This window comes from Amphiprion ocellaris, chromosome 22 (genome assembly GCF_022539595.1).
Source record: "Amphiprion ocellaris isolate individual 3 ecotype Okinawa chromosome 22, ASM2253959v1, whole genome shotgun sequence".
Classification (NCBI taxonomy): Eukaryota; Metazoa; Chordata; class Actinopteri; family Pomacentridae; genus Amphiprion; species Amphiprion ocellaris.
Window position 1 is genome coordinate 9,180,254 of NC_072787.1, and position 27,885 is coordinate 9,208,138.

The window sequence follows — 27,885 nt, forward strand, 5'->3', positions numbered from 1 at the left end:
TTGTTTTCAAATTCTGATTTTAATAGAAAACATGGAGAATAAGAAAATGTAGAATTACTTTCTATGCTCAACTATTATTGTTAATTTGTATTCTGCAACCCTTTAGCTGCCTATTGTACATTTCTGGTCATAATAAGTGTATACACTTTTCAGTAAAAATCTTGATTATTCCACCCCTGCTGTATCATTAATATGATGTGTGTCTACTGTGCTGATAACATCTAATAACACAGATTTAGAATCAAAAATGAAAGTGAAAATACAGTCTTAACTCCTAAACAAACATCTGGCAGGACTTATTTCCACAGTACTCCTTTAATTACAACAGAGTGGGTTACAGTCTACAGCAAAGTACACAGTAATCACTCCCTTATTTTAAGTCCCAAACATGCACAAACAGGTTCCATTCACACCCTCCAGTGTCCATGTTGGGAACTGCAAGCCAGTCTCTGCATCTGCTGCTTCTGCTCCGCTCTCACCTTTTAGGTGAGGCACTGGACAGTTACACCAACAGGCTGCCACCAATTCACGGTTTAAATTAGTGATAAGAGAATGTAGATTGTTTCTGAGGTGTCTTAGAGTCCTCCTTAGCTTGTCTTTGGTTGATTTTTATTCTTCAAGGATTCTAGCAAACCCTTGATCCTCTCACTGGCTGGCTCCCGTCTTCTTTTCTTGCGACTTTTGATCCCTGCAACCTGTGAAGGCAGGAGCAGGGTAGCGAGTCCCCAAGCTGTGGTCATGTTGGCTCCACCTCTGGGTGTGTTGGTTTCCCTCTGCTGGAGCAGCCAGGAGCTCTCTTGACACAAAGCCACAAAGCGGTCTAACTGAGTGGCGTTGACGTTCTTGCTGACGTTCAGAGAGGTTTCAAACGGATTCTGGATGTGCAGTGGGGCCACCTCTGGCTTGTTCTGCTCTTTGCCCTGGAGAGAAGGAAGGGGACAATGCTGGCAGTTGAAAACACATTTGTCAGCAGCAGCAACAGAGTTAAAGGCAGGCCTACATGTACTATATGTTATGGTGCATCTATCCTGTTGGTCATGGTTTTAGCTCTTTCCTGCTGTATCTGGCAAAGTTGAATGAAACACCTCTCTGCAGGCTAGCAGATGATAGGAGAGAAAAAGACATGGCTCTGGCAGACATTTTGATTTGACTCATGAAGAAGGACAGAAATTTGTTAAAGGGACCAAAAAAATTAAAGACTGAGTTAGGCTCATATGAAAAAGATATTGAGCCTGTTAGCAACGGAAGCACACAGTTGTGCTCATAAGTTTACATACCCTGGCAGAATTTGTGATTTTTTGACCATTTTTCAGAGAATATGAATGATAAGAGAAAAACTTTTTTCACTCATGGTTAGTGGTTAGGTGAAGCCATTTATTGTCAAACAACTGTGTTTACTCTTTTTAAATCATGACAATAGAAACTACCCAAATGACCCCGATCAAAAGTTTACATACCTTGGTGATTTTGGCCTGATAATGTGCACACAAATTGACAAACGGGTTTGAATGGCTACTAAAGGTAACCATCCTCACCTGTGATCTGTTTGCTTGTAATCAGTGTGTATAAAAGGTCAGTGAGTTTCTGGGCTCCTGACAGACCCTTGCATCTTTCATCCAGTGCTGCACTGACGTTTCTGGATTCTGAGTCGTGGGGAAAGCAAAAGAATTGTCAAAGGATTTGCGGGATAAAGGTAATTGAACTGTATGAAACTGGGAAGGGATCTAAAAAGACATCCAAGGAATTAAGAATGCTAATCAGCAGTGTCCAAACTCTAATTAAGAAGTGGAAAATGAGGGATTCTGTTGAAACCAAACCATGGTCAGGTAGACCAACAAAAATTTCAGCCACAATTGCCAGGAAAATTGTTTGGGATGCAAAGAAAAACCCACAAATAACTTCAGCTGAAATACAGGACTCTCTGAAAAAAGTGGTGTGGCTGTTTCAAGATGCACAATAAGGAGGCACTTGAAGAAAAATGGGCTGCATGGTCGAGCCGCCAAAAGAAAGCCATTACTATGCAAATGTCACAAAGCATCCCACTTACAACACGCCAAACAGCACAGAGACAAACCTCAAAAATTCCGGAGGCTTTTTGCCAAGAAGAACGGGCAGCTTTACCATCTGAGAAAATAAATAGTCTCATCCACAACTACCATGTAAGACTTCAAGCTGTCATTGACAATAAAGGGTTCAATACACGGTATTAAGAACTGGGGTATGTAAACTTTTGATTAGGGTCATTTGGGTAGTTTCTGTTGTCATTATGATTTTAAAAAGAGTAAACACAGTTGTTTGACAATAAATGGCTTTACCCAGTCACTAATCATGAGTGAAAGAAAAGTGTTCATGTTATCATTCATATTCTTTTAAAAATGGCCAAGAAATCCAAAATTCTGCCAGGGTAGGTATGTAAACTTATGAGCACAACTGTATATGGTTTGCACTGGTGTCTAGCGGTCATGGACATCAAATGAACCATCAAAATATGGGTCAGAGAGAAATCAAGAACCTTCCATGCTACTTTGCATGCTGTATCCTGTCTAAAGCCTCAAAGTGAAGTGGATGCAGGGATAAAGGGATGACACTGTGGGTGGGGCAGGAGGGAGAGAAGATGGAAACATAAAGCCATCAGTCAGAGGAAAGGAAGCGCAGAGTTGTAGCACAGTAAAGTAGATTCATGGCTGTTGCTCCACTGGTGAAAGCCTATAGGCATGGGTCATGGCCACAGTCTACCAGCAGGATTCATCTGTGTCAAACTTGACATTAGTTTCATATATTAGACTGGAGGGTCTCTCTTTCCCAGAGGTATCGATTCATTAAACCATCGAAGCACGAAGACCTACTTTATCAACATAATTCCTACTGCGAAAACTAATAGATGGTAAGTAGCAAATTATTCAAAGTTGAACATTAGGTTAATTAACTATCCTGTTGAGGTAGAAAGGAAAAATTTGCCCTGAATACTCCCACTGATGTAAACTTTGACTAACTTGCACCATGGATGCTCTTTCAGCATCTATAAGAAGGCTCTGGCACAAACATTGAACAAGATAAATATGGCTCTAAACAGAACAAATATGCATTTGTTTACACTTAGTATGACAGAGCTCCTAATTGGGATCTCAGCTCAAGGGCGCCAAGCCCCCGTGGGGCTGGTATCAATCACCACAGGACAGGGACAGCTGTCATCTGTGTGTGGGAAGATGCCATCCAGCAAACACTGCCTTTATTACCAACAGATTTCCCTGCTGGAGCACAGCTGGGAGGAAAAGTTGAAAGAAGACTGTACTGGCTTTCCTCAAATACTAAAGCTCTGTCTGAAAGGGTTTGAATTTTTGTTCTAGTTCCTCAATGAGACACTGGTTTGATTTTCAAGCTCAGTTTCAGGCCATCCAAGTAGCAGGATGGCCTGACTACTTAGAGTATCTCATTACTACAGGCTACCATATAATGCAGTTTTTTAAAGTTACGATAAACTAATTGGTTTGATTGGCTGGCAGCTGCGCGGCAACAAATGACATCACCCGATTCAAAGTGAAGTGAGAATTGAGAGCGTTAAAGCCTGAAGTCTGTATGAAGGAGGTGTGTTATGACAGTGTTCATAGGTCAGGCTACACTACATCACGCCATGGTACCGAGACACCAGGTAGGGACAGCATAAATTGTAACTGCAACACTTGTACAGAGTAGTGGAGGTGATCCACTGGTCACATCTGACACACAACTACAAATCTAAATGTACGCTGTAGACAGCTACATCAGGATTCCACTAACTCAGATATTGTAAAGTCTTGTTTCTGTACTGACATTTCTTGCTACTTGTCGACCAACATATACACAAATTAGTATATTAGTATTGAATAATCCATCATAGGTGTCTTTCTTACAGCTAGACATTTAATTATTCGACCAGATGGCATTAATAAAAACAAAAAGCAAGGAAAGGGATTATTGATGAGTATTGTGATTTGTTTTACTAGTGCTGCCAAACAATTAAAATGTATAATCCGATTAATCACAAGGTTACTGTGGATTAAATGTCATTCATTTTTAATCTATATTAATTGCGTTTCATTTTGCATGAGCAAACAGACTCAAGAAAGAAGAGAATGTATATGCACTTAAGGTGTTTATGAAACACCTTTAAATGTTCATGTTAGAATCCCAGACTAACACGTGCTTCATGTTAATGTGTTACTTTAAGCTGAAAGTGCTTTGGTGAAAAGAAAACTCCTTCCTTCAGAGTGTGCATATTACTGGATGTCGGTCAACAGTTCTGTTTGGTTTTTTCTTGTATTCAAATTTCTCACTGAGAGGGCCATCGTGCTGTTTAGTAGGGCCCGACTGATATGGATTTTTTGAGGCCGATTCCAATATTTGACAGAAAAAAATTCTGATAATTGATTAATCTGCCGATTAATTTTAAAAATATATAATGAATAAAATAACTTATTTTTTGGTTCCTTAACACCACAACAAAGATATGAATTACAAGCAGAACATTTTACAATTTTACAGTATTTTGTCCTTTAGTATTTGTTTAACTTTACAACAGAGAGGAATTTTCAAGTACAAAAACATGCAACAAAAACCTCTGGATTATAAAACCTTAAAAAAAGAGTCAATCTATAAATGAGTTATGAAATACATCTTGTCTTGTATTTCTTGTTGCTGCAAATTAGATGTAGTTTATATATATATGCTGTATATAAGCAACATAATGAGTGAAGTTTCTGTAAAACATTATTTCTGCAGCCCTCTGATGCCCTTTAACGTTAAATCACATTTTCTTTCCTCCATTATTTTCTTTGCCATGAAGTCAGGACTCATATGATCCAAAATAAAAACCAGAGACGCCTTTCTTAGATGTAAAACATGTCATCTTTCTCAGAGTTGCATTTTAAATATGTAATGGTCACAAATAGTCCAACACTAATGTTCCTGCATAACAACACAGTGAGTTGCTGTTACAGCCAGGGTCACGGTATAGAATATTTTACGAGAAATTAAGAATATATCGGCATTTAATCGGAAAAACTCTAGCCGATGATGATTATCTTGAAAAGGGCTATAATCAACTGATTTTATCAGCTGGCCGATAAATCAGTCGGGCTCTACTGTTTACTGTCTTCCGTTTGGAGTTGCTTGGTTGTGCCACTACTGGATCAAATGCCCATTTGCTCGACGGTAAGTCTACTTTGACAAACTGCCCGAAATGCGTTGCCAGAGACGTTTCAGGGATTTTGAGTCGTTCTGCGCTGCAGATGCGTTAACTGCATTTAAAAAAATTTAATCAGACTAATCATGATGATGGATTAATCAGCGTTAATTTTGACAGCTCTACTTTTTACATAATTTTTTTCTGCACTGTGACTGACAAATCCTTTACATCTGCAGTCTTCTCAACAACCTCAAACTGGCTCTTCATTGTTTCCTGAATTATTCAGCTGATTTTTCTCTGTGTAGAAAAGTGATAATTAAGCAATACATTTCTTCTGTGGTACTCTACCTGCTGTAGTCTTTACAATAATCTGCCAACATTCATGTTAGACTGGGAAGAAGAGATATGGAATGTTTTGAGATTGCAAGACTGTTTCTGACTGTATACAAAAGTGACAAAGGGTTTATTAAGACATATCCTAACGCATCCCAGGGACATGACAGATAACCATACATACCTTTCTGATATTTAGGGACATCCTGCTGAAGGGAAAAGTGGCATAGAACTCAAAGAACTCGCATAGTAGTTGCTCTGAAACAAAGTATGAAAAGATAAGTTTGACTGTAAACACAAGCACAGCTGTATTAAACAGAACTGTGAGTCTGCAGCTCTGATTCTACGCTCTCATGCTCACCTAGTGTCTCTGTGTTGCTCTTGAGCTGGATTTTGCTGAAATCGCTGACAAACGTGCAGTCATTTCCCTCAATCACGCTCTTGTCTGCAGGACCTTGTGAGGATGAGAGCAAGGATACAAGGTAATATGACTGCCTTTACAAGCCTATGATGGTCATAAACAAGACACAGATGGATGGTGTCTGGGAATTCATGGAGAGGAAACAAAGACACAGAGGGAAGAAGAAAGAGCAAGTGCATGTGTCTGTGTGTCTGTATGATGATGGTCAACAAAAAGAACAAAGACAGCAGGGATCGCATCCTTGCTTGGCTGGTTTATGTCTCCACAATGCCCTTGTTACCAGTCTCCTTCACCACTGTGAGGCTGGTGTGTGCGTGTTAAACCACTGTTTAAATAGCTGCCTGTGTGCTCGTGCGTGTGTGTCTGGAGGAGGTGGGGTCATCGACCTTCCTAGAGTGATGGGCCTTTTATTGTCCTGTAAGCACTCTGTGTGATAGAGCCTGCGCTAAACGGGGCCGAGGAGGAGGAGGAGGGTGAAGGGGGGGAGAGGTGGCGGTAGATTGCTTTTGGAAGGCAATTATCAGGCAGTCAAGGTGAAAGAGGGAGGGAGAGGTGGAGGAGTTGAGATGGACACACAGACAGACCTGTGTGCTGGTGGTTGCGTTGTAACAGCCCACTGGTCCCACATTCATCACAAACATACACTATATTGCCAAAAGTATTCGCTCACCCATCCAAATAATCAGAATTAGGTGTTACAATCACTTCCATGGCCAGAGGTGTATAAAATCAAGCACCTAGGCTGCAGACTGCTTTTACAAACATTTGTGAAAGAATGGGTCGCTCTCAGGAGCTCAGTGAATTCCAGCGTGGAACTGTGATAGGATGCCACCTGTGCAACAAATCCAGTCGTGACATTTCCTCGCTCCTAAATATTCCACAGTCAACTGTCAGCTGTATTATAAGAAAGTGGAAGTGTGTGGGGACGACAGCAACTCAGCCACCAAGTGGTAGGCCACGTAAACTGACGGAGCGGGATCAGCGGATGCTGAGGCGCATAGTGCCAAGAGGTGGCCAACTTTCTACAGAGTCAATCGCTAAAGACCTTCAAACTTCATGTGGCCTTCAGATTAGCTCAAGAACAGTCCATAGAGCGCTTCATGGAATGGATTTCCATGGCCGAGCAGCTGCATCCAAGCCATACATCACCAAGTGCAATGCAAAGCGTTGGATGCAGTGGTGTAAAGCATGCCACCACTGGACTCTAGAGCAGTGGAGACGCCTTCTCTGGAGTGACCAATCGTGCTTCTCCATCTGGCAATCTGATGGACCAGTCTGGGTTTGGCGGTTGCCAGGAGAACGACACTTGTCGGACTGCATTGTGCCAAGTGTAAAGTTTGGTGGAGGGGGGATTATGGTGTGGGGTTGTTTTTCAGGAGCTGGGCTTGGACCCTTAGTTCCAGTGAAAGGAACTCTGAATGCTTCAGCATACCAAGACATTTTGGACAATTCCATGCTCCCAACTTTGTGGGAACAGTTTGGAGCTGGCCTCTTCCTCTTCCAACATGACTGTGCACCAGTGCACAAAGCAAGGTCCATAAAGACATGGATGACAGAGTCTGGTGTGGATGAACTTGACTGGCCTGCACAGAGTCCTGACCTCAACCCCATAGAACACCTTTGGGATGAATTAGAGTGGAGACTGAGAGCCAGGCCTTCTGGTCCAGCATCAGTGTGTGACCTCACAAATGCGCTTCTGGAAGAATGGTCAAAAATTCCCATAAACACACTCTTAAACCTTGTGGACAGCCTTCCCAGAAGAGTTGAAGCTGTTATAGCTGCAAAGGGTGGACCGACGTCATATTGAACCCTATGGATTAGGAATGGGATGTCACTTACGTTCATATGCGAGTCAAGGCAGGTGAGCGAATACTTTTGGCAATATTGTGTATATATTGTAATAGGAAGGTAAGGGATGACCTCAGGGCTTCTCCAGGGCCAAAATGAAGGCCACTAGAATTGCATGCTTTAAATAAAACAAGAGGAGCCATTCTTTGGGGGGTCAGGTCACACCTGACATTGAAATGCTGCTTTTGGCTACAACTATATTTTTTTAAGTCATGGACACATCAAAGATTCATTGAGCAAGTTCTTCACAGTCATACTGCTTGTCAGAGCAGAGCTACCCAGTAGAGCAGCTACCAACCTGCAGCCGGAGACTCCACATGTGGTGCTGCATCAAATTCTATTTTATTTTTTGGATATTTCTTACGTTTGAATATAAGGAAACGCATCACTCTTTAGTTACCCTTAGCCCAACTGGTAGACATATACGAAAACATCCACTCTTAAAACCCTGGATCATTAACTTTGGAGTTGAAATAATTACTTTAAACTTAAAGTTAATCAGATCATTATGAGCAACTATTTTAATGCTCAAAATGTCAGCCAAAAATGTTCAGCGTTCTCTGCATACGGCTTTTCTTTGTCTTACACTTAATTTATGTAAGTTTTTCAAATAATGACAGACAAAACAAAACACTGGAGGGGTGTAACAACAAGCGGGACTCATGAGTTAGCAAGACATGTTGCGAGAGTTTTTAAAGACAAGTAGGTGTCTCTCTTTTAACCTGCTCTGGAGGAGGTTCTGTTTAGAGTTTGGGATTTTAATTAGCTGTAACAACATGTCCCTTTCACTTATTTTTTTTAGTTTTGATGTAAGCAAGCTAACACAAAGTCTGACTAGATTGAACTTGCTTTGTAGTACACTTTCAGACTTTAGTGTGATGGATATTTTTCACCTTTCATAGATTCAGTGACTCGTAGTATTGACTTAACTCACTGTAGCCTTAATCTGATGTAATCTGATTTATCGCTTAGCCAATCAAAAACGCCAAACATTCTCTGAGTCAAGCTTCTTAAATGGGACAATTTCTTGCTTTTCTTTCTCCTGTTAGATGAGAAACATAATGTTTTGGGAGTTTGAGTTTAGTTTGGTCAAACAAACAGTAAGTAAGTGGACATTTTCTGCCCTGTCATCATAAGACACTTATTATCAGACGATCTTTTCACTCAAAAATAGAACTACTTTATTTAACTTATCCTCACTGTGTGACTTTTATTCTTGCACTTTTCAATCACGGATATGTAACATTACTAATCTATCAGTTTGTTAAAGTGATGCCAGGACGTCATTCAGGCATAGTTCATTTTTACATTAATGTTCCTCACAGCTTCATTCTGCAGATCCACGACAGTGACAGACAATATTTGTGAGACTTGTGAGATTAGGCAGTAGATCCAGAGCTGTATAGTACAAAATAATGTATCAAGACAAAGTCTAAACTACTACCAGCTTATTAAGCTGTCCAAATTACTCAGAGCCTAATTTGTTTATGATTTGCTAAACACTGAACATTCTGTTAACGTGGAATGATCTTCCAACTGCTACTTTATGAATAGTAAAATAAAAACCTCAAGACTGAGGAGGAAAGACTGCTCCAAACAGATGGAAGCAACAAATTCAATTTCAGCTCCTGTTAACATTTTAACTAAACACAAATTACTTTCATTACTAGAGAGTCTTAATCTGACTTCTTGTAGTCTGTCTTCATTGCAGTTAGGTTTTTCTGAACATTTTAGTTTGTGATCGATAGTGAAACTGTAGGACAAAGTGAATGAGATGGGTGTGGTCTGTTTTTGGCTGCAAACTGTGTCTTTTGCTCTCTTGTGATGTTTGTGGCCCAATACTGCTGCAGAAATGAAGAAAAAAAGCTTCCCCAAATCTTCACACTACATGAAGTACATCACTTGTGCATGTACTCACTGTGAATGTGACGGCAAATACTTCAGAGATGCTGTGTGGAAAGTGATATGTAAAAGCCTTCTAGGTCTGACCAAGTAAGATTTCTGTTGCAAATTAACATAAACGCTACCAGGGTGTTCATTCAGAAATGAAATCAGTATGTTAAGATGCCATCAGATAAATGGAAAGGGCATGTCTGCAAGGAGCTTCTGAGAACATTTTCATTCATTTATTCATTTTTACACTTGCATTGTGATTGTTCTGTGTACAAGTGTCTTTCTCTGTACATTGAACTTCCTTCCATATTTGCCTTTGTTTTCCAGTATTGTAAGGCAATATGAGGAGTAAATGTTACATTGGCAGGAAAGAGGTCAAACAGGATGATGTAATGCGTTGTGTGGCATTTAGGTAAGCCACACCTCAGCACTGTCTGCCAGTAAAAAAGCTACTGTGATCTGAAAATGTTAAACACATCCAAAAGTGGGGGAACTCAGATGTGACTTTGAGTGCTGGCAGGTACCTGCCAAGTCCCGGAGATGTTCCAGTGTGGGGATTATGGGGATGCTCCTCTTCTGGAGGAAGAACAGCACCATGACAGTGAGGGAGAAGTTGCTGATCCAGGCCCCTGGTATACTGCTAGTGACGCCATGAGCTCGGGCCCAACAGCGCACCGTGAACACCAGGCTGCGCACCCGTGGGTCCAGCTGTCCATACAGGTACAGCAACTCTGTGCTCTTCATCGCCACCCTGTGGAGAACACACAGTGTAACCAGGGCTGCTGCCTGCTACTGTGCTGCAAGTATTAATGTGGATGTCTTCATCTCAGTTTCTGACAGTGGAGACATCCAACAGAAATACAGGTAGCATTTAATGATTTTATTTTCTGCTTATTTTAAATATCAAACACTTCTTGAATACTTACACTACTGTTCAGAAGTTTGGGGTCACTCAGAAATGTCCTTATTCTTGAAAGAAAAGCAGTTTTTTTCAATGAAGACGACATTAATCAGAAATACAGTCTAGACATTGTTAATGTGGTAAATGACTATTCTAGCTGGAAACGGCTGATTTTTAATGGAATATCTCCATAGGGGTACAGAGGAACATTTCCAGCAACCATCACTCCTGTGTTCTAATGCTACATTGTGTTAGCTAATGGTGTTGAAAGGCTCATTGATGAGTAGAAAGCCCTTGTACAGTTATGTTAGCACATGAATAAAAATGTGAGTTTTCATGGAAAACATGAAATTGTCTGGGTGACCCCGAACTTTTAAACGGTAGCGTAAGTGTGCAGGAGCTCACTGTTTGGGCAAAATATCGTTATACGTCCAAACCTAAAATGATCAGAGTATGAAATGCTGCGTGTGCTAATGCTGAATGTGTATGGGTCAGCGAAACTAAAACCACCACTGGAGAGCAGCCTTCAGCTTCTTTCTGTGAAAGACTCTGCCAAGCTCAGCTGCTGTTACTTTCTTTTTCTTTAACATACACACACACCTCAGGCAGGAAAGTGCTGCACTATGAAGATCTCAGAACGATATGAGAAAAGTCCCCCTCACATCCACCCACAGTGGGTGGTTCAACTCCATTTCCTTAGAAACTGCAGCGTGGTTTTCAGTTCGTTAGCAGGTGTGTATATGTGTGTGTCACACATCAGCAGAGATCACAGTGTCTTTAGGGTTAGAAAGGCAGAAGTGAAACGCAAACAGGCCCCCACTTCGGCCCTCCTGTTGAGTTTCACCGAGGCAAGCATGCAACTGAACTACAGCACTTCCTGCCAGAGACTGGTTTCTGTTTGGGGCTTTTGCAAGGCCAATGTGGCCAAAACAGTATTCAGGACAGCATAAAAGCAGCAGTTTCTGTGAAGCAAGAAGACTATGATCAAGTCAAAATTTACATTTCAGAAGATGACTACTCGACTGCATGAAACTGACGTATTTGATACAAACAACACTGCAACATTAGGGCTACAGTTCACACAGTTTTAATACGGTGAAGTAAAATATATGCAAGGGTGAATACCTGTTGTTGGCTGTGAGGTCACACTGAAAGCCAGAGGGCTGGTGGGCAAAACGGACCAGAGGGCATCGAGCATTCAGAATCTTCTGTACTCCCACGCACCCAGGTCCAAACTGGTCCACACACTCCCCGATGACGGAGAGGATGCTTTGGGTGACTGCCCGCTCCGAGTTGGCTCGCTTCATCTGGTATTCCAGGGACAGGCCTGATTTTGGCTGCACACACAGAGTTTAGAGATGTTTAATAATCCTGAATCACATAACTGTTACCTAGTGCACTACATTTACACTATTTATTTGTCTTTGGATTCCACAATTTTTGCTCTGTGTTTGATGTTAGGATCACACCGGTACATATCCAACTGACTGCTTACTATAAAGTAAACTACTAAGATTCCATTATGTAAGAAAACTTTTTGGAATGAAGCATCTTCATACATATTAGAAAGCTCAAAACCTGCATCCACTACATGCAGCCTAAAATTTGTGTCCAGTGACTGCGCTACAAGTGCAATACTGCACATAATAAGCAGTGGTGTACATTCATGGAACTGCTAAACTACTGCACATGAATAAAACCAAGTCCTCCAAGCAGACTAGAAAGCAGATAATGACAACAAGTACACATCCATGGGGTACACAGCTCTCTGTGTGTGCATCCACAAATGACCATCATCAAGTTATGTACTACTTTCAAGTCCGCTTGGAGTCTACTGCTAAGCATGTACACTAGAGCCCATGACACAAAATTTGGGCTACAGTCAGTCATCTGTTGATGGAGTTGCATGACTTCTCACAGACTTGGGGAGATGACAAAATTTACGATACGCTGACCCCTGTTTATTCACAGACGCAGAAAGCATATAACACTGGCCTTAATCCTGGACACAGAGTCACTGCAGGGGTGGCCTGACTGACCAGAGGGAAACTAAGAGTACAACTCAGATGAACCATTAGAATTTATGTAAACATGGAAACAAACATCATGTTACAAATCATTTACTTTATTTGAATATATGGCTACACACTGCTTTGCAGTACTGTTAATAACTGTTGGAAATGAAATCAGCTCATGTGTGGTATGAGGCATTCAATTTTGCTCGCAAAAAAGACTAAGGAACTACTGATTTAGTCTATAAAGCTGAAAAAAAAGAAATAGTGAAGAATGTAATTTTAAACCCATCCAACTTACAACCTATATCAAAAGATTCTTTGTTTGGATTAAAATAAAATATAGAAAAGCTGAAAAATTTCACAACTGAGGAGCTCTAACCTTGGCCACTGACTGTGGCCTCAGCACCTGCTGGCTTTGTTTTGTCCAAATCAGCATCATTTTATACATCATGTGAAAAACACACAAGTGAAAATGTTTGGCAGTATGAATGCAATCACTACCTGCTGGATTTTCTGTGAGTGGATAAACCTACAGTGGTCTTAAGACACTTACTAAACTACTAAACCCTCATTATTACCATCTTTACATTCCGCCCACTGATGCCATCCAGATCCAGAAACATGTCCAGGTCACAGCCAAGCTTTCCAAAGCCATTCACTGATGAGCCAAATGGTTTGATGGTGCATTCTGGGAAATAAGCAGCAGCGATATCTTTCAACAGGGAGCAGACGAGGAAACGCAGTCGGCTGTTCTCCTCTGTAAGCTGATAGGCTTCTGTCAGGGAGGTTATCTGCTGGTCTATCTGATGGAAAATGAGGAGACAGGCCATGTTAGTCAGGTTCAGTTTCAATCTTTTCAATTTAAACAGATTCACAAATGTAAACTGAGTCACTAATTTAGTCATGTAACAGAGGCAATAATTTTGTGATTTGATACCCCAACTGCTTACACTCTCCTCTTTGGACAGCCTCTGTATGAACTCATTGATTGGAATAGTGGTTTGAGGCTGGCACTGCAGGCCTGACTGCTGGTTTGATAAGTCCACCAAACTGAGGTTTCTGAGTGATAGCAGTCTTGATTTAAAAGGCACTGTGGACTCATGGCTGACACTGGGGATGACGGCTCCTTCAAGTAGAGAGGCAACATTTTCCCGCTTTGCAAACTCCACAACAGCATACAGGCCCTGGAGAACAACGCACAATTTCACCATCAAACTGAAGTCGAACTTTGCAGTGAAGTTTGTCACATGTTAAAAAGTGTTGGAAAACAATGCTTTTTTTAATCAGAGAAACTTGGTCTTTCACTCACATAGCTTTCATAAAAGAAGTATTTCTTAATGTCTCCATGGTTTGATAAATACTTGAGGAACTTTTTCTCATTGGTTCTGGATTGGCAGTTGATAAGAACAGATCTTTCTGCCTGCTCTTGTCTCTCCACCTGCAGAGCGTGTAAAGACTTGCACCCATCCTTTTCATCTGACAACAGAGAAGAAAGACAATAAAAAGTTGCATGAAGGACTTTAAGTTTTTCTAACTAGTAGCATTACCTGCTGTAGCCTTTAGCAGGTGCAGTTTTCAATAAGGCCAGAAGGTATTCAGAGGGTCTTCATACACAAGCTGTCAATTTTATAGCATGAGGCACTGTTCAGCAAATATACAGTATACAACAGAAATGAATATAACCCTTTGCAATATCATTTAAAAGTAGAAGGATTTGACATTTTATTATAGTTGCATTGCTTAATAGTTGAACAGTAAGGTAGCTATTCTCTTTAAGACCCCATATTGTGATCTTTTTTGAGCAAATTAATCAAAGCCTCACTTGTTCCCACAGTGTCTTTCAGTTTTCCAACTCAAAATATTTCTGCTGTATTACCCCTGGTTTTAGGGCTGTTCAGAATAGGCTGTTTCCCCTTTCAGGGTAAACACGCTGTCTGTGTTTGTGATTGTCCGCTGTCAATCGCAGTTTCAGGTGGACGACTATTAGTTAGTCGTTACACAGCACCTGTGTCTAGTTCTTACTCGCTTGTAAAGCTCGGAGGCTTTCTAGTCTTCATATTGTAATGACTTTAATTTTACAACAGGGGTGTCAAGCTTATGTTAATTCAGGTTCCACTTTCACCCCAATTTGATCTCCAGTGGACCGGACCAGTAAAATCACAGCATAATAACCTATCAATAACCACAACTCCTAATTTTTCCTCTGTTTTAGTGCAAAAAAAGTACATTCGGAAAATGTTTACATTTAAGGAATTATCTTTTCTCATTATGAAAAAATAAGAAATGCCACATGCTACACATCATCATCTGTATAATAACTTTACAGCACAGAACAATATTGTAACAAACTTGACCATGAGATAGAATTTGTTGCTATGGGAACAAGATTTTCTGTAAGCAGGTTGTAAGAATAGAATAGTGAAATTTTGACAAGCTGATTCAAAGTTAAATTCTATTGAAGTTAAAAACCAAAGACAAACCATGTCTTGTTTTGTGATACAGCATACTATCATTTCCAGTTAAACATACAAATAACCTATTTAAATGGTGTCAAAACAGACAAAATTGTGATTTTGCAGCAAAAATTTCAAAATTTAACCCAATTATAACAGATTGCTACCAGAATTGATCATATGCCAAAACACTATTACTAAGACTATTTCCATTACTAAGCTGAATTTTCAAATGCTTTTACAGTTTTAATGCTAATTGCATTTTGAATCAATTCCGTCTCGGGAATTGCGCTTTTCCCAAATTCAAAGCTAGTTTTCTGAGAACGGTACAGGGTCATAATGAGACAAAAACATAAAACACAGGTAGAAGTCATTTCTTCCATGTAACAGTATCATAAAAAATACTATCTTAACTAATCAAGCTTAATTAACCTTAACTAGCTCAATAAAAGGTCAGTTCTTAAGGGGGTTAATAATTTTGACCCTGGTAGTTTTTGGTTTTTGTTCAATCATTTAGTTTTTGTGTGCAAAGTAAAATAATGTAAGCATCCAAAATAAAACTAGGATCTTTGAAAAAGCTGTGTTAAAAATTCCTAGATCTATTTAACAGCACTTGAGAATGTACATTTTAGTACCACTTAGGTTTGGTCACCTGAGATGGTACAGTATCTGGTCTGGCCCATGGACTATTTGGGAGAAGATTTAATTGCAGTAGAACACCTTAGTATAAAACCAAACGCCAAATTTTACGTCCACCCTAATCATTTCTGACACTCTTCATATTTTGTTCAACATGTTACGCATTTTGGGTTATAGATGAGCTCCCTAAAGGACTAGGTTTTCTCTAAGGAGTTTGGAATGACAGTCTGACTCTCACTAGACAGCGGTGTGTGTCAGAGCTATCCTCATTAATTTAACGGCTTTACTAACCACTTCCGTCTCTCGGAGGAGCCTCAGCTTGAGCAGCAGCGACGTCTGTTCCAATACTTCGTTGAAGAAATGTGTCAGCTTTCTGTAAGGACCTCACCAGGACGACCCTTCCTCTCATATGTAACCTGCACACTGCAAAGGAGGACGCCATTGCTGTTAAGACTGAGGCGGAAAGGCGCATGCGCTTGGCTCTGCCTACGGCACGCGAGAGGGACCATACAGGACAGGACGCTTCAGGTCTTAACAAAATTATGAGCGATAGTTACGTAATTGCCCATTTTGTGTCTGTGTCCTCGGTAGCTGCCATAAAGTTAGAGCTTTAACATTCATTTGGATTCCGTCCTTTTCCCTTTCTAGTGATAAATTACCTTAAACGGTTTTAATATTTTGCATTTTTTTAACTGCCGGTTACATTAATGATATATATTCCCCCCCCCCCCCCCCCCCCCCCCCGTGTTTTCCTGCTGCGGCAGAAAAACACCTTCAAATTCTGTGGAATATGATTTTTTATTTTCCACCTGACAAAACAGAATAAAGGGAAAACGAAACCTTCAAAGAGCAAACTCATCACCTGACATTAAAGCCTCCTCCACCTACGTGAGACCGACAATTCTTGTTTACTTCCTCCAATACACATCTCGACCAGCCCTCCGATGAGACAGACGCTCCGTATACTCTGAACCACAGACAGTCTAAGCTCGGAACACGCAACATGGAGAGACGACAGCAGCGCTAAAAACTGACACTCGCGTTACGGCAAGTACTTCATTTTCTTTCGCTGCTCTGTATCAGCTTGCTTTTGTAATAAGCTGTATTTTCTGATGAGATAAAAAGCAGCTCGTTGTTTTACGGATAGATTCTGGTATCTGTACGTCAGCCCGAATTGTAAGTTTAACTGTGTGTTTTTCCCTAGAGTGACATTATTTTAATGATAACCTAAGGCAGTGAATTATTGTTGTTGTCTCATTGGTTATGGTGGGCAGGGAAATCCTTGTCTCCAAAAAAATTACTTTATTGTCATTCAGCAATGTACGTAGCAGACAGTTAAACGAAATGACGTTTCTCACAGCCATTCACAGTGCAGAAATAACTATATATGTGTGTGTGTGTGTGTGTCTGGGTGTGTGTGTGTGTGTGTGTGGGTGTGTGTGTATGTATGCATGCATGCATGTATGTATGTATGTATGTATGTATATATGTATCAGTTGAATTCTTTTCACAGCACTCTAATGACTGTTAATGAACTTAAAAAAAACAATTGTTGATCAGCAGTTTGTGGTTTATAGGTGTTAAAAAAAAACGTCTGAGCACTAAGCGGGGCTTCCCAGCTTTACTGTGAAACTCCCATCTTTTGCTTGGAAAACAGTCAAGCTCCTCCCAGCTGTGTGTTCAGTCAGCTGTATCACCGCTTCACTGGCATTGGCATCCTGAGCTCCTCATGCACTTTTCAAAAGCAATGAACTGACTGTTACATACAATCCAACAGAAACACTGTCCACTAACTGACCTCCTGATGTTTAAATTTAGATCGAGCAGGACACACCGAGCATCAAGATGGATTACAAATATGATAGTGGAATAGAACTGCTGTTGGCTCACATGAACTTAGAGGATATCATCAACGCTGCTGAGACTCTCTATCGGCTTGAAGAAGAAGAGGAGGAGGAGGAAGAAGCAGGCTTGTTGTTTGAAGAAGGTCTCTCGCAGGAGGAGATGGATGAGGAGGTGGTGGAGCTGGGGGGATTGGGGGGTAAGGAGAATGAGTACACTGATGGGGTTGGTGGTGTTCAGTATGGGACGGTCAAAGATCTGCTGTCCTTTGTCAACCTCCTGTCCAACATGCAGGCAGCAGCCCTGCAGCACCTGCCTCAGGAGATGGGAGTCCTCCTGAATAAGGTGAAAATCTCTTTTGTCTCTTCTTGTCTTTTCACTGTTTCTCCAGACAAAACAGAATATTTGTATGCATATAGAATGGCTTACATGGTAATATGATCAGCCTGGTATGATTTTTTTCCTTTGTTTAATTTGAACGTTTTGTTTGCAGAAGGACATGGCCATTAAGAAAGGCCGCTACCAGATCAACATGGATGTGCTCCTGTTTCCTTGGAAATTGACCTACAAGAATCCTGGTCCTGGCCTCGTGCCTAAAGGCTCATTTGGGAAAGTCCACTTGGCTCAGGACACCACCACCAGGAAAAGAATGGCCTGCAAACTGGTGAGTCTTGCTGATCAGTGACTGGAATCCAGCCTGTGCTTGACTTCTCAGAACTCTGCCCTCGGTGCCAAACAATTCATCTGCCAAGTATCTGTTTGTTCACAGTGCAACCACTCCTCTGCTTGTACAAAGATGTTAATGCCAGAATAAAATGCTTTCTCTTGAAGTAAAAGAGGAACAGTGCTCTCGAAAGAAGAACCATTTCCTTTTGTAACGAAGTTGAAAAACAGGCCAATATTAATGCAAGAATGGAAATTTAACACAACTTCTTTGAGTAATTGGTTTAAATAAATGGCAGACTTTACACAACACATCCTGCCCTGTTCTTATCTACGCAGATCTTTATATAGGGAGGTTCATTGCTTACTCTTTCCTACATGGAAAATATTGACAAATGAGGAAGGAGTACTTTCCTTAATAGTCTGGTGTTATCGTCAGCGCACTGTATTGACACAGTGCACTATACACACTGTTATGAGTACACAGAAGAAACTTGCTGGAACCAGTTTACTATATGTGCTTGGTATCTGAATCATATGTATTTCAACCTGAAATAACAGTGACCTCAGTAACTGAAAAAAATGGTCCGTCATGTAACAAACATTTTTTTAATGAATAGTTTGACATGTAGAAAAACACTCCGACTGATTTTATTGCAGAGTTAGATGAGAATATTGATACTAATTTTAAATCTATATGCTGGAAATGAAGCTTGGTGGGTGCTAAGCTGAGCACCCACAGGAGGCAAAAAAGCATTTTACAAGCATCCCCCAAAACCACAAAATGCATTATTCCTCTGTAATGTTGTGCATGCATAAACATCAAGATATACCATGTTTATCAGTGAGAATGGAAGAAGGAAACACCGCTTTTGAATATTTTCTAACGTAGCAAATGTTTAACTCACACGACTGATCTGATGTTTCTTTCATTGTTTTTGTCTTCCGATTGTATGAAACACAGATGTGAAAGAATATTTAACACTTTTCCAGTTAAAAAAAAAAAGATGGAGACTTTTTTCCATTTTGCTCTCATAAACGGCCAAAGTTTGTTTTTTTTCTTCGTGTTTAAGTTTTTTTGGGTTTTCTAGCTTCTTCTGCTCTGTTAGTTACAGCCATGTAGCCTACAGCACCACCCTCTTACAACTATGCAACCTAGCGTATTAGCTCCGAAGCAGTTAATAGTAACAAGTATTATTTTTGTTTCTTTTTTAAAATTTATAGAACATTTCAAAAGTTTATTTCAAACTCACTTGACAATTATACATAAACACAACTATTTCATCCATACAAAAAGCACTGGCTGCCTGGTAAACTCACAATAATGACCAGACCTGCCTGAGAAATGATCCAATTAATTTAACCTGCAGTAAAACCAGAACTTCTGAATTGGCTGAGTCGGTCCATTAGTGAGCTTTACAGAAGCTGTTAGATACATTACCCTTAACAAGCTAGCTGGCTGCTCTCTCATGTCTGGAATTTATGCTGTGCTTAGTTAAAAAGAGTTTCAGAATGTCTGGCTAATGCCATTAAAAACAGGAAGACAACATATATGCTTTTAAAGGCTTTTACTTTATTTATTTAGTATATATTAAATATACAAAATACTTCAGCTATAATAGTTAGGATATGTGGAGGACATTTTAGACTATTTTGTCTTTGGGAAAAAATGAAGAGTTATGCTAGCTCAACTGCTAATGTATACATTTATTTCCCCATTCAAAGTAACATTACACAAAATGAATGCTTCTAGCTGAGGACACTGTTTCACCTACCTACAGGCAAGATAAAAGCAGGTCAAGATGAGTGGAAAATGTGATTAAAATGGCAACAAGACCTTTACAAGGTCAGCTGCCATTATTATGAGCAAAACACAGGTGGACTTGACAGACAACAATTTTGAACTTGCTGACTCTAGCCTCACGTTTAACAGACAGATAGGATTCTGGTATTGATCTTCTCAACTCTCAAACATATTGTGATCTATTCTTTTGGATTGAACCAAAGGTGGTTAGCACTTTTGCCTTGCAGCTAGAAGCAGCTAGAAGATCCCTGGTTCGCATCCCGGCCTTCCCGGGATCTTTCTGCATGGAGTTTCCATGTTCTCCCTGTGCATGTGTGGGTTTTCTCCAGGTTCTCCAGCTTCCTCCCACAGTTCAAAACATGCTGAGGTTAATTGGTGATTCTAAATTGTCTGTAGGTGTGAATGTGAGTGTGATTGTTTGTCTCTATGTGTAGCCCTGTGATAGACTGTTACCTGTCCAGGTGTCCCCTGCCTTCACCCTCAGTCAGCTGGGATAGACTCCAGCCCCCTGTGGCCCTAATGAGGATTAAGCGGTGTATAGATGATGGATGGATGGATGGATGGATGAACCATGAAGTTCCATGATTTATTTACATCTCATTATCCCCTTCCCAGATCCCCTTGGAGAACTTTAAAGCCGCCGATGTGGAGTTTCAGGCCCGTTTCCACCATGAGAACATTGCTGAGCTGTATGGCGCTTTGCTCTGGGACCAGAGTGTCCACCTGTTCATGGAGGCAGGTGAGAGTGGCTCGGTCCTGGAGAAGCTGGACAGCTGTGGGCCCATGAGAGAGTTTGAGATCATCTGGGTGACCAAGCATGTTCTGCGGGCCCTGGAGTACCTGCACTCCAATGGTGTCATCCACCATGACATTAAACGTAAGGGGAAGAGAAAAATGTTTTTCATTTGTGGACGTGCTGCACGTTAGAGAGGTTGTGCAAATGCTTCAGGAAATGATCTGATGTCATCTTGTACCTTTTTGACGTCAAAGTCAAGCCACAGATGAAAACAGTTCTTGTGAATAATTTCTTAGCAAGAAACAAGTGAATCAGTCTCAGCATGTGTAAACCAAACAGACCACTGAAACAGGACAGATTGACCTTGTATTTTATCACAATGTGAGCTTCACAAGTGTGCTTCGAGGAATTGTTCAAAGGTAATCATGTCACACACTACAAAATCTTGTAACTGAGATCATATGAATGCTGGCTAGTTACAGTAGGTGTGGCTCAGCTGAGGTTTGATGTGAGGTAGTTTCACTTTTGCTGAGCCACATCAACCCTGCTGGGATCAAAGCATTCTCCAGAGCCATCTGTCAGCCTCATGGCTCAAGGCTGTTTGCTGTCTGGAAATTCCTGCCTGCTACTCTTGCTCCCAGGGTTAAATGTAGGCTCCACAGTGGCGAGTGACTTATGACAAGGACCAGCCTGGCCCTCTGACATGTTGCTGTGGTTCTTAGCATTTCCTGCCTGCAATCAAAATATGTAATTATGCCTCGGTGAGGTTTTTAGGGACAAGGATGAGCATTTTCATGAAAGGCTTGCCCTCGAATTATCTAAATTCCTTTGCTAAAAGCCTGTGACTTACTTAACTTCTTTAAAGGCTTCAGTGGTCATTTCACAGTTGAAATCAATATAAACAGTACCAGCCAAACCAATATACTTCAAACAAAACACTTTATACGTCAAATGCCAATCTGTTCAGCAAAGCATTAAAACTGAAAACACTGGCTGCTGGTGTCTCTACAACACCTGTGAATCATAACTCTTGCTTTTTCATTTTTCCTCAGCCAGTAACATTGTCCTGATGTCAGACAAAGCAGTGCTGGTGGACTTTGGCCTGACAGTGCAGATGACAGAAGATATATACATTCCTAGAGACCTCAGAGGAACAGAGGTAAGAAAATAAGCCGGAGACATCATGCTGCCATTGTCCTCATTTACGAGCACAAAAAAAAAAATTTGTTTCCTTGTCTAAAAAAAATCCAAAAACTGAGCAAAAAAACCCCCCAAATTTCTGAATATTTGCAAAATCTTCAGGAAGAAAATTTCAATAATTCCGTAAAAGTTTCCCTTAAAAGTTTTATTTTTAAAAAATGCCCAAATTTGGCAAGAAAATTCTTGTAAATATTTTTTTAAAAATTTGTAAAAATCTTCAAAAAAAAAATCCTAAAACTATCTAAAATGATTACATATATATCAATAAAACGTCTAATGTTTTCTTTAAGAACATTCACAAAAAATCAACCAAAATCCAGCGAATTTCGCTGGATTTTGGTTGATTTTTTTTGTGAATGTTCTTAAGAATTTTTTTTTTTGTCTGCATTTATTCTCATTGTTTAACTCCACAAAAGGGGTGTCAACATTATATGAGATTGATGCATATTTTAGTCTTGTAGCCAAATATTTTAATATTTAGTGCATGTGTGTGACCATCACCAGCCCTCCCTGAAAGCTAAGCATCCATCCATCCATCCATTATCTATACACTGCTTAATCCTCACTAGGGTCGCGGGGGGGGGCTGGAGCCTATTCCAGCTGACTCGGGCGAAGGCAGGGGACACCCTAGACAGGTCGCCAGTCTGTCGCAGGGCTACATATATAGACAAACAAGCACTCACACATTCAAACCTACGGGCAATTTAGAGTAATCAATTAACCTCAGCATATTTTTGGACTGTGGGAGGAAGCCGGAGTACCCGGAGAAAACCCACGCATGCACAGGGAGAACATGCAAACTCCATGCAGAAAGATCCCGGGAAAGCCGGGACGTGAACCAGGGATCTTCTCGCTGCAAGGCGAAAGTGCTAACCACTACGCCACTGTGCAGCCGAAAGCTAAGCAGACATTCTTTATTAGAATTCCCTATTATGAGCCAGGGAGGGCAGTGCTACACCTCAGTGATGTGTGGGGGAAACAAAGACTGGACAGGACGAACAGGATGAACAGGGATAGAAATTAACAGGCGGTGCTATTGCAATTAAAGAGTGTGAGGTGGTGTGTTATTCCCAACTACTAACTGCCCATCAAGAAAACAGAAAAAAACAACAACAAAAAAAAGAGATTCAATAAATAAATAATTAAACAAACGGTATTGAACACCATAATTGTGGATGTCTTGACAGTATAGAATAGAATAGGCTGGAAGGGGATACTAGTGAAAAAGAGAGTGAGTTTAGTATAGAGACTCTGGAGAGAGTCTCAGCACCCTCTGGCGGGTCCCATCATTCGCTATCAGTGGTACTCGACAGGAGCTGGCGAGACATTTTAAGAAACATTTTTAACATTTCTTTTTTTTCCACCCAGAAATGTTCAGAGATTTACCAAAAATGTTGAAAATGTGGACATCAGAAGTTTCACTGTGAAAATATATATTTTTTCCACATTTTCAAACTTTAAAACAGGTCAATTTTGACCCATAGGACAACACAAGGGTTAAAGGTTGCAAGTGAAAAATGCCTGTAATGAATGAAAATCTTCTGTATTTGTAATTTCTTGCTCCAACCAATGCTCACTCTTTTGCTGCTGATGTTGAGCCAGTGTGTTTACTAGAAAAGGCAGCAGTCTTCTTGAGTCATGCCAGACTTCCCCAGGGTTTTTAACAAATTAGTCTCAAGACCTGTCAGCGCTTGTCTGTCTTTTCCAAAATGATTATATAGAGTCAGTGATTGCCGAGCATTAGTGCAGAGCAGTCAGTGCACTAGCTGACCTCACAGCTGCTAATAATAGTTTGCTCTTTCTCAGAGTCCTCAGTTTTAATCAGTACTTGGGATGTTTTAGGAATGATCCAAGAGATTTTTCACATGCCCTTCTTCCTTCCTTTATATGTCTTTCTTGCTTTTCCATGTTTTCACCTGTTTGCCTGTCAGTCTATATGGCCTGTTGTATATGCAGTCTGGGCCTCTTATGGTCAGGCTTGTGGAAATTCCCAGTGCAGACACCCGGTGGTAATAATAAGAGATGCAGTGCAAGCAAATACGCTGGGCTGCTCAGGCTTACATTAACGTGGAAGAGCAGGCTGGAATTTCCAGCAGTGACAGAAAAAAGATGAACTGAACTAGTGCGTTTACTCTTCGCACTCCAAAGGCCAGCACGCTTCTGCACTGCCCTTACCTTGACACATGCTGCGTGGGTCTAAAAGTTAGCTAGTTTACTGCAGACAGAAAGCCCCTGGTGCCGCAAGAGGATGCTTCCTGTTTACTGTCTTTTCTGTTAAAAGAATGGAATACCAACAAAAGAGGAACCATTTTCACCCCTCTTTCTACCATGATATTCTGCAGTTCTTTTGTTTGTAATTCATGTCGCGTTACCCTTCTTTTCTTCAGATGTATATGAGCCCAGAGCTGGTTCTGTGTCGAGGACATGACACCAAGACAGACATCTACAGCCTGGGCACCACCATTATTCACATGCAGACTGGTTTTCCACCATGGGTCAGGAGATACCCTCGCACTGCTTACCCGTCCTACCTCTACATTGTAAGTCCTGCACAATTTTTATCATTTAATTGTTTGCAGCATGGCTCTAGGGTGACTGGATCAGTTTGTTATTTCACCACTCTGGTGCATACTGGAAGAACTCTCCAACTTCTGACAGGATTTGCAGATTTAAAATGTTTTAACAACTCTTGAATAAATTATCAGTAAAAGTTAGGAGGAGACATTCATGATCCTAAAAAAAGATGAAAACTTTTCTATTTTTGCCATCAACAGTTTGAAATTCGTGCACAGGAAGGCGGGTGCTGTTGGAGCGAGAGTGGCAGTAAATTTTACACAATGCTGACATCTAAATATCAATAAAAGCCTTTTCTTTCAGCACTGTTTTATGACCAAGTACCTTCAAATTGAATGGCATTCCCATCAGCCTAATCTGTCTTTTGTGCTACTTTGCATGTTAGCCGATAAACAGTGGATTACATGGCTCATTGTATGTGAAAGGGATCAGTTATACTGATGAGTCTATGTTGAACTGATTCTGCATGATGACACTGTTATGTTTTTACAGTCTGCAGTTTGAAAGAGTTAATGCCAAATTTGTTTTTGGCATCATGTTCACTTGCTGTTTTTGGTCAGAGTGCTGTAAAAACCCACATGTATGCAGTTACACAAGGTCAGCATACAGCTGGTAGATATAGCAGAGCGTATATCAGCTAGAGCATCAGATATTTCCTCAGGAGGTGGTGGAGACCAAAATAGAGCAGAGAGGAGGATGAATGTCATTCATCAGAAAACAAACATGTCCCTAAATGTTTCTTTGTATCTACCATATGTATGTATAAAATGCTGATCTTTCGTGTACAAGTTGGATATTCCACCTTCATAAGGTGATTGTGTTAGCGTCGAATTTACAGCCTGTGTCCATTGCACACAAGGAATACACAAATTGTTTTACCATACTATAGCACGCTGAAAATATAGAAGAATTTAACAAAGATATATCCATCCATCCATTATCTATACACTGCTTAATCCTCACTAGGGTCGTGGGGGGGGCTGGAGTCTATCCCAGCTGACTCGGGCGAAGGCAGGGGACACCCTAGACAGGTCACCAGTCTGTCACAGGGCTACATACAGAGACAAACAATCACTCTCACATTCACACCTACGGGCAATTTAGAATGATCAATTAACCTCAGCATATTTTTGGACTGTGGGAGGAAGCCGGAGTACCTGGAGAAAACCCACGGATGCACAGGGAGAACATGCAAACTCCATGCAGAAAGATCCCGGGAAAGCCGGGACGGGAACCAGGGACCTTCTTGCTGCAAGGCGAAAGTGCTAACCACTACGCCACTGTGCAGCCCACAAAGATATATATTGTTGCAAATTTATTCAAGAGTAGAAGCACTAAACCTAAAATAAAAACTCACCACCCTATGGCCAATTCATTCATTTACACACCATGACCACTAATATCAAACTACAATTTGGGTCTTGATTATCTATTAGCATTACAGATACCAGAAAAATTGCTAGCATACTTACATGACTCAATACAGACAGTATTCTTGTGTCTTTATCATCCTGCATTTTAAAAAATGACACACATTTCCATGACCTTGCCAGGAGATAAAGAGACTGTTTGCAGTGTGTAACCTATGGCCCATTTGTTCAGTCAATACTTCTATTTCTTTTAAAAATGTTCCATTACATGACTTCTTTGCTTTCAAGTCCTGTTTCTGAAATGATAATCAGCTTTTTTTAAGTTGAGACGGTTACTCACTTCCTTGTGAAACTGCCTTTGTGCAGAAGTAATGTTACATGTTAAAGTCACTTCAACAGGCCAAGCTTTGCTGCTGTTCATGCTTCCTTTTTCCCACAACCAAACTTGTTTTACAAGCTGTTAGTCACAATGACATTTTGAAAATAAAAACTGGGTCACAGCTGGCAGAGAACGTCTGTGAGCCCAGATATTTTGGATATTTGGAAGCACTGACTGTCTTGTTTTGCTTTGTTTTGTTTTGTTTTTCTCTGTCATGCTGCAATTTACTAACAGCAGTCTTACCTGACTCCCTACAGATCCACAAGCAGGCCCCCCCTCTGGAGGACATAGCAGAGGACTGCAGCCTGGCTATGCGGTCCTTCCTGGAGCGAGCCCTGGAGAAGAACCCGGCTCTGCGGAGCTCGGCACCCGATCTGCTGAAGGACGAGGCCATTAACCCGCCCAGGGAGGATCAGCCACGCTGCTGGAGTCTTGACTCAGCTCTAGAGGAGGCCACCCACACCATGCTACGGCAGCAGAGCCAGCACCACGACACCACACAGGGTAAGGATCTAGATGCTGAGCTCAATGTGTTTCCTGGGATTAACAATAAGATGCATGGCTTATTGTAACACATGCTCTCTTTTCTCTTGTCTGCAGAATCCTCTCTGTACTCTGAAGACTCAGGCCCCATGAGGAGAAAGGGCTCCTTGTACATTGATCTAGGGGCCTTGTCAGGCTACTGTAAACTGGTGACAGGGCCCCCCACCTCAGAATATGGCTAACTGTTGTTGAAGTCAACTGCTCATTTGCTTTTAGCCTTCTCTGAGCTGAAATAACTGGACACCGTTCACTGATACAGTGAAAGAGTCTGAGGGATTTGAACTGAATAGACCCAGCTCTGCCTGATATGGTCAAAACTGCAGGACAGTGTTGGATGAGACACATTGTGACTAAGTGAGCATTATCTGTTAAATATGTAATTTCGCACACATTCATGTGGGATGTTTGGACTCATTTTGTTAATGTGGTAGTTATCACAGTCAAAAATGAATGCTATTTTCTTATCTCATGAAGCTATCAGATGTTATTTTATCATTTAAAATGTTGAAGTATGTGTGCACTACGCAAACATGTATGTAATATGTAGTTCCTAATGGACTCCTCTTTGTAATTCCTATGGAATATTAATAGCAAGGTTGTGCTCAGCAAAGAAAGCTTCTGTGGAATGTGTGTGGTATCTGTTGTGTGTTCAGTACATCAAGTGAGATGAGGCCTGCTTTTTACTGAAAACCTCTCTTTTCCTGAGTATTTAGTACAGAAATTATTGAGAGTATGAAATGTGTTCGTAATTCAATAAATGCAGTAATCTCAAAAGCCCATATTGTCTGTCTGTCTTTCACTACTACATCAACTAGATCACACTTTAAACAGAACATTCACATTTTGGTGACAAGGGGAGATTCCTGGAGAAAAGGATGATATTCAAAATTTCAGTAAGTCAGAATGTTTCAGATTCACTCTGCTGACTTCTTCTACTTTCCTTTTCCAATGAAAGTTAATGACTGCTGCTCAGTTACACTTCTGTGTAACTGTGGTGCCGGGGTGTTTGATATCTGATGCAGCACAATGATACACAAATGGTATACAAGATCACTGATGGGAAAGAACAGAACAGAACCTGGTAAACATTATCATACAAGAGGGCAA

The 27,885-nt window shown here is 40.8% G+C and overlaps 2 protein-coding genes across 3 annotated transcripts; one reads left to right on the forward strand and one right to left on the reverse strand.

The window, feature by feature from the left end:
• mtpap (mitochondrial poly(A) polymerase) lies at positions 1-16,649 on the reverse strand. 2 transcript variants are annotated; one of them, XM_023274104.3, is made up of 10 exons: positions 16,530-16,649; positions 15,959-16,090; positions 13,885-14,051; positions 13,526-13,759; positions 13,154-13,378; positions 11,686-11,897; positions 10,184-10,410; positions 5,859-5,951; positions 5,682-5,755; positions 1-920 (listed from the first exon to the last, which is right to left on the reverse strand). In XM_023274104.3, exons 1-10 carry the CDS (start codon positions 16,534-16,536, stop codon positions 588-590), a joined length of 1,704 nt encoding a protein of 567 aa, XP_023129872.1. In that variant the 5' UTR covers positions 16,537-16,649; the 3' UTR covers positions 1-587. The 2 variants fall into 2 exon arrangements, with proteins under 2 accessions (XP_023129872.1, XP_023129871.1); XM_023274103.3 differs by lacking the exon at positions 16,530-16,649 and having other exon boundaries at positions 15,959-16,154.
• Positions 16,574-27,555, forward strand: map3k8 (mitogen-activated protein kinase kinase kinase 8). The gene is made up of 8 exons (XM_023274105.2): positions 16,574-16,714; positions 17,486-17,854; positions 18,003-18,173; positions 20,592-20,853; positions 21,765-21,871; positions 24,300-24,452; positions 26,493-26,739; positions 26,836-27,555. Exons 2-8 carry the CDS (start codon positions 17,513-17,515, stop codon positions 26,958-26,960), a joined length of 1,407 nt encoding a protein of 468 aa, XP_023129873.1. The 5' UTR covers positions 16,574-16,714; positions 17,486-17,512; the 3' UTR covers positions 26,961-27,555.
• The last annotated feature ends 330 nt before the right edge of the window (positions 27,556-27,885 follow it).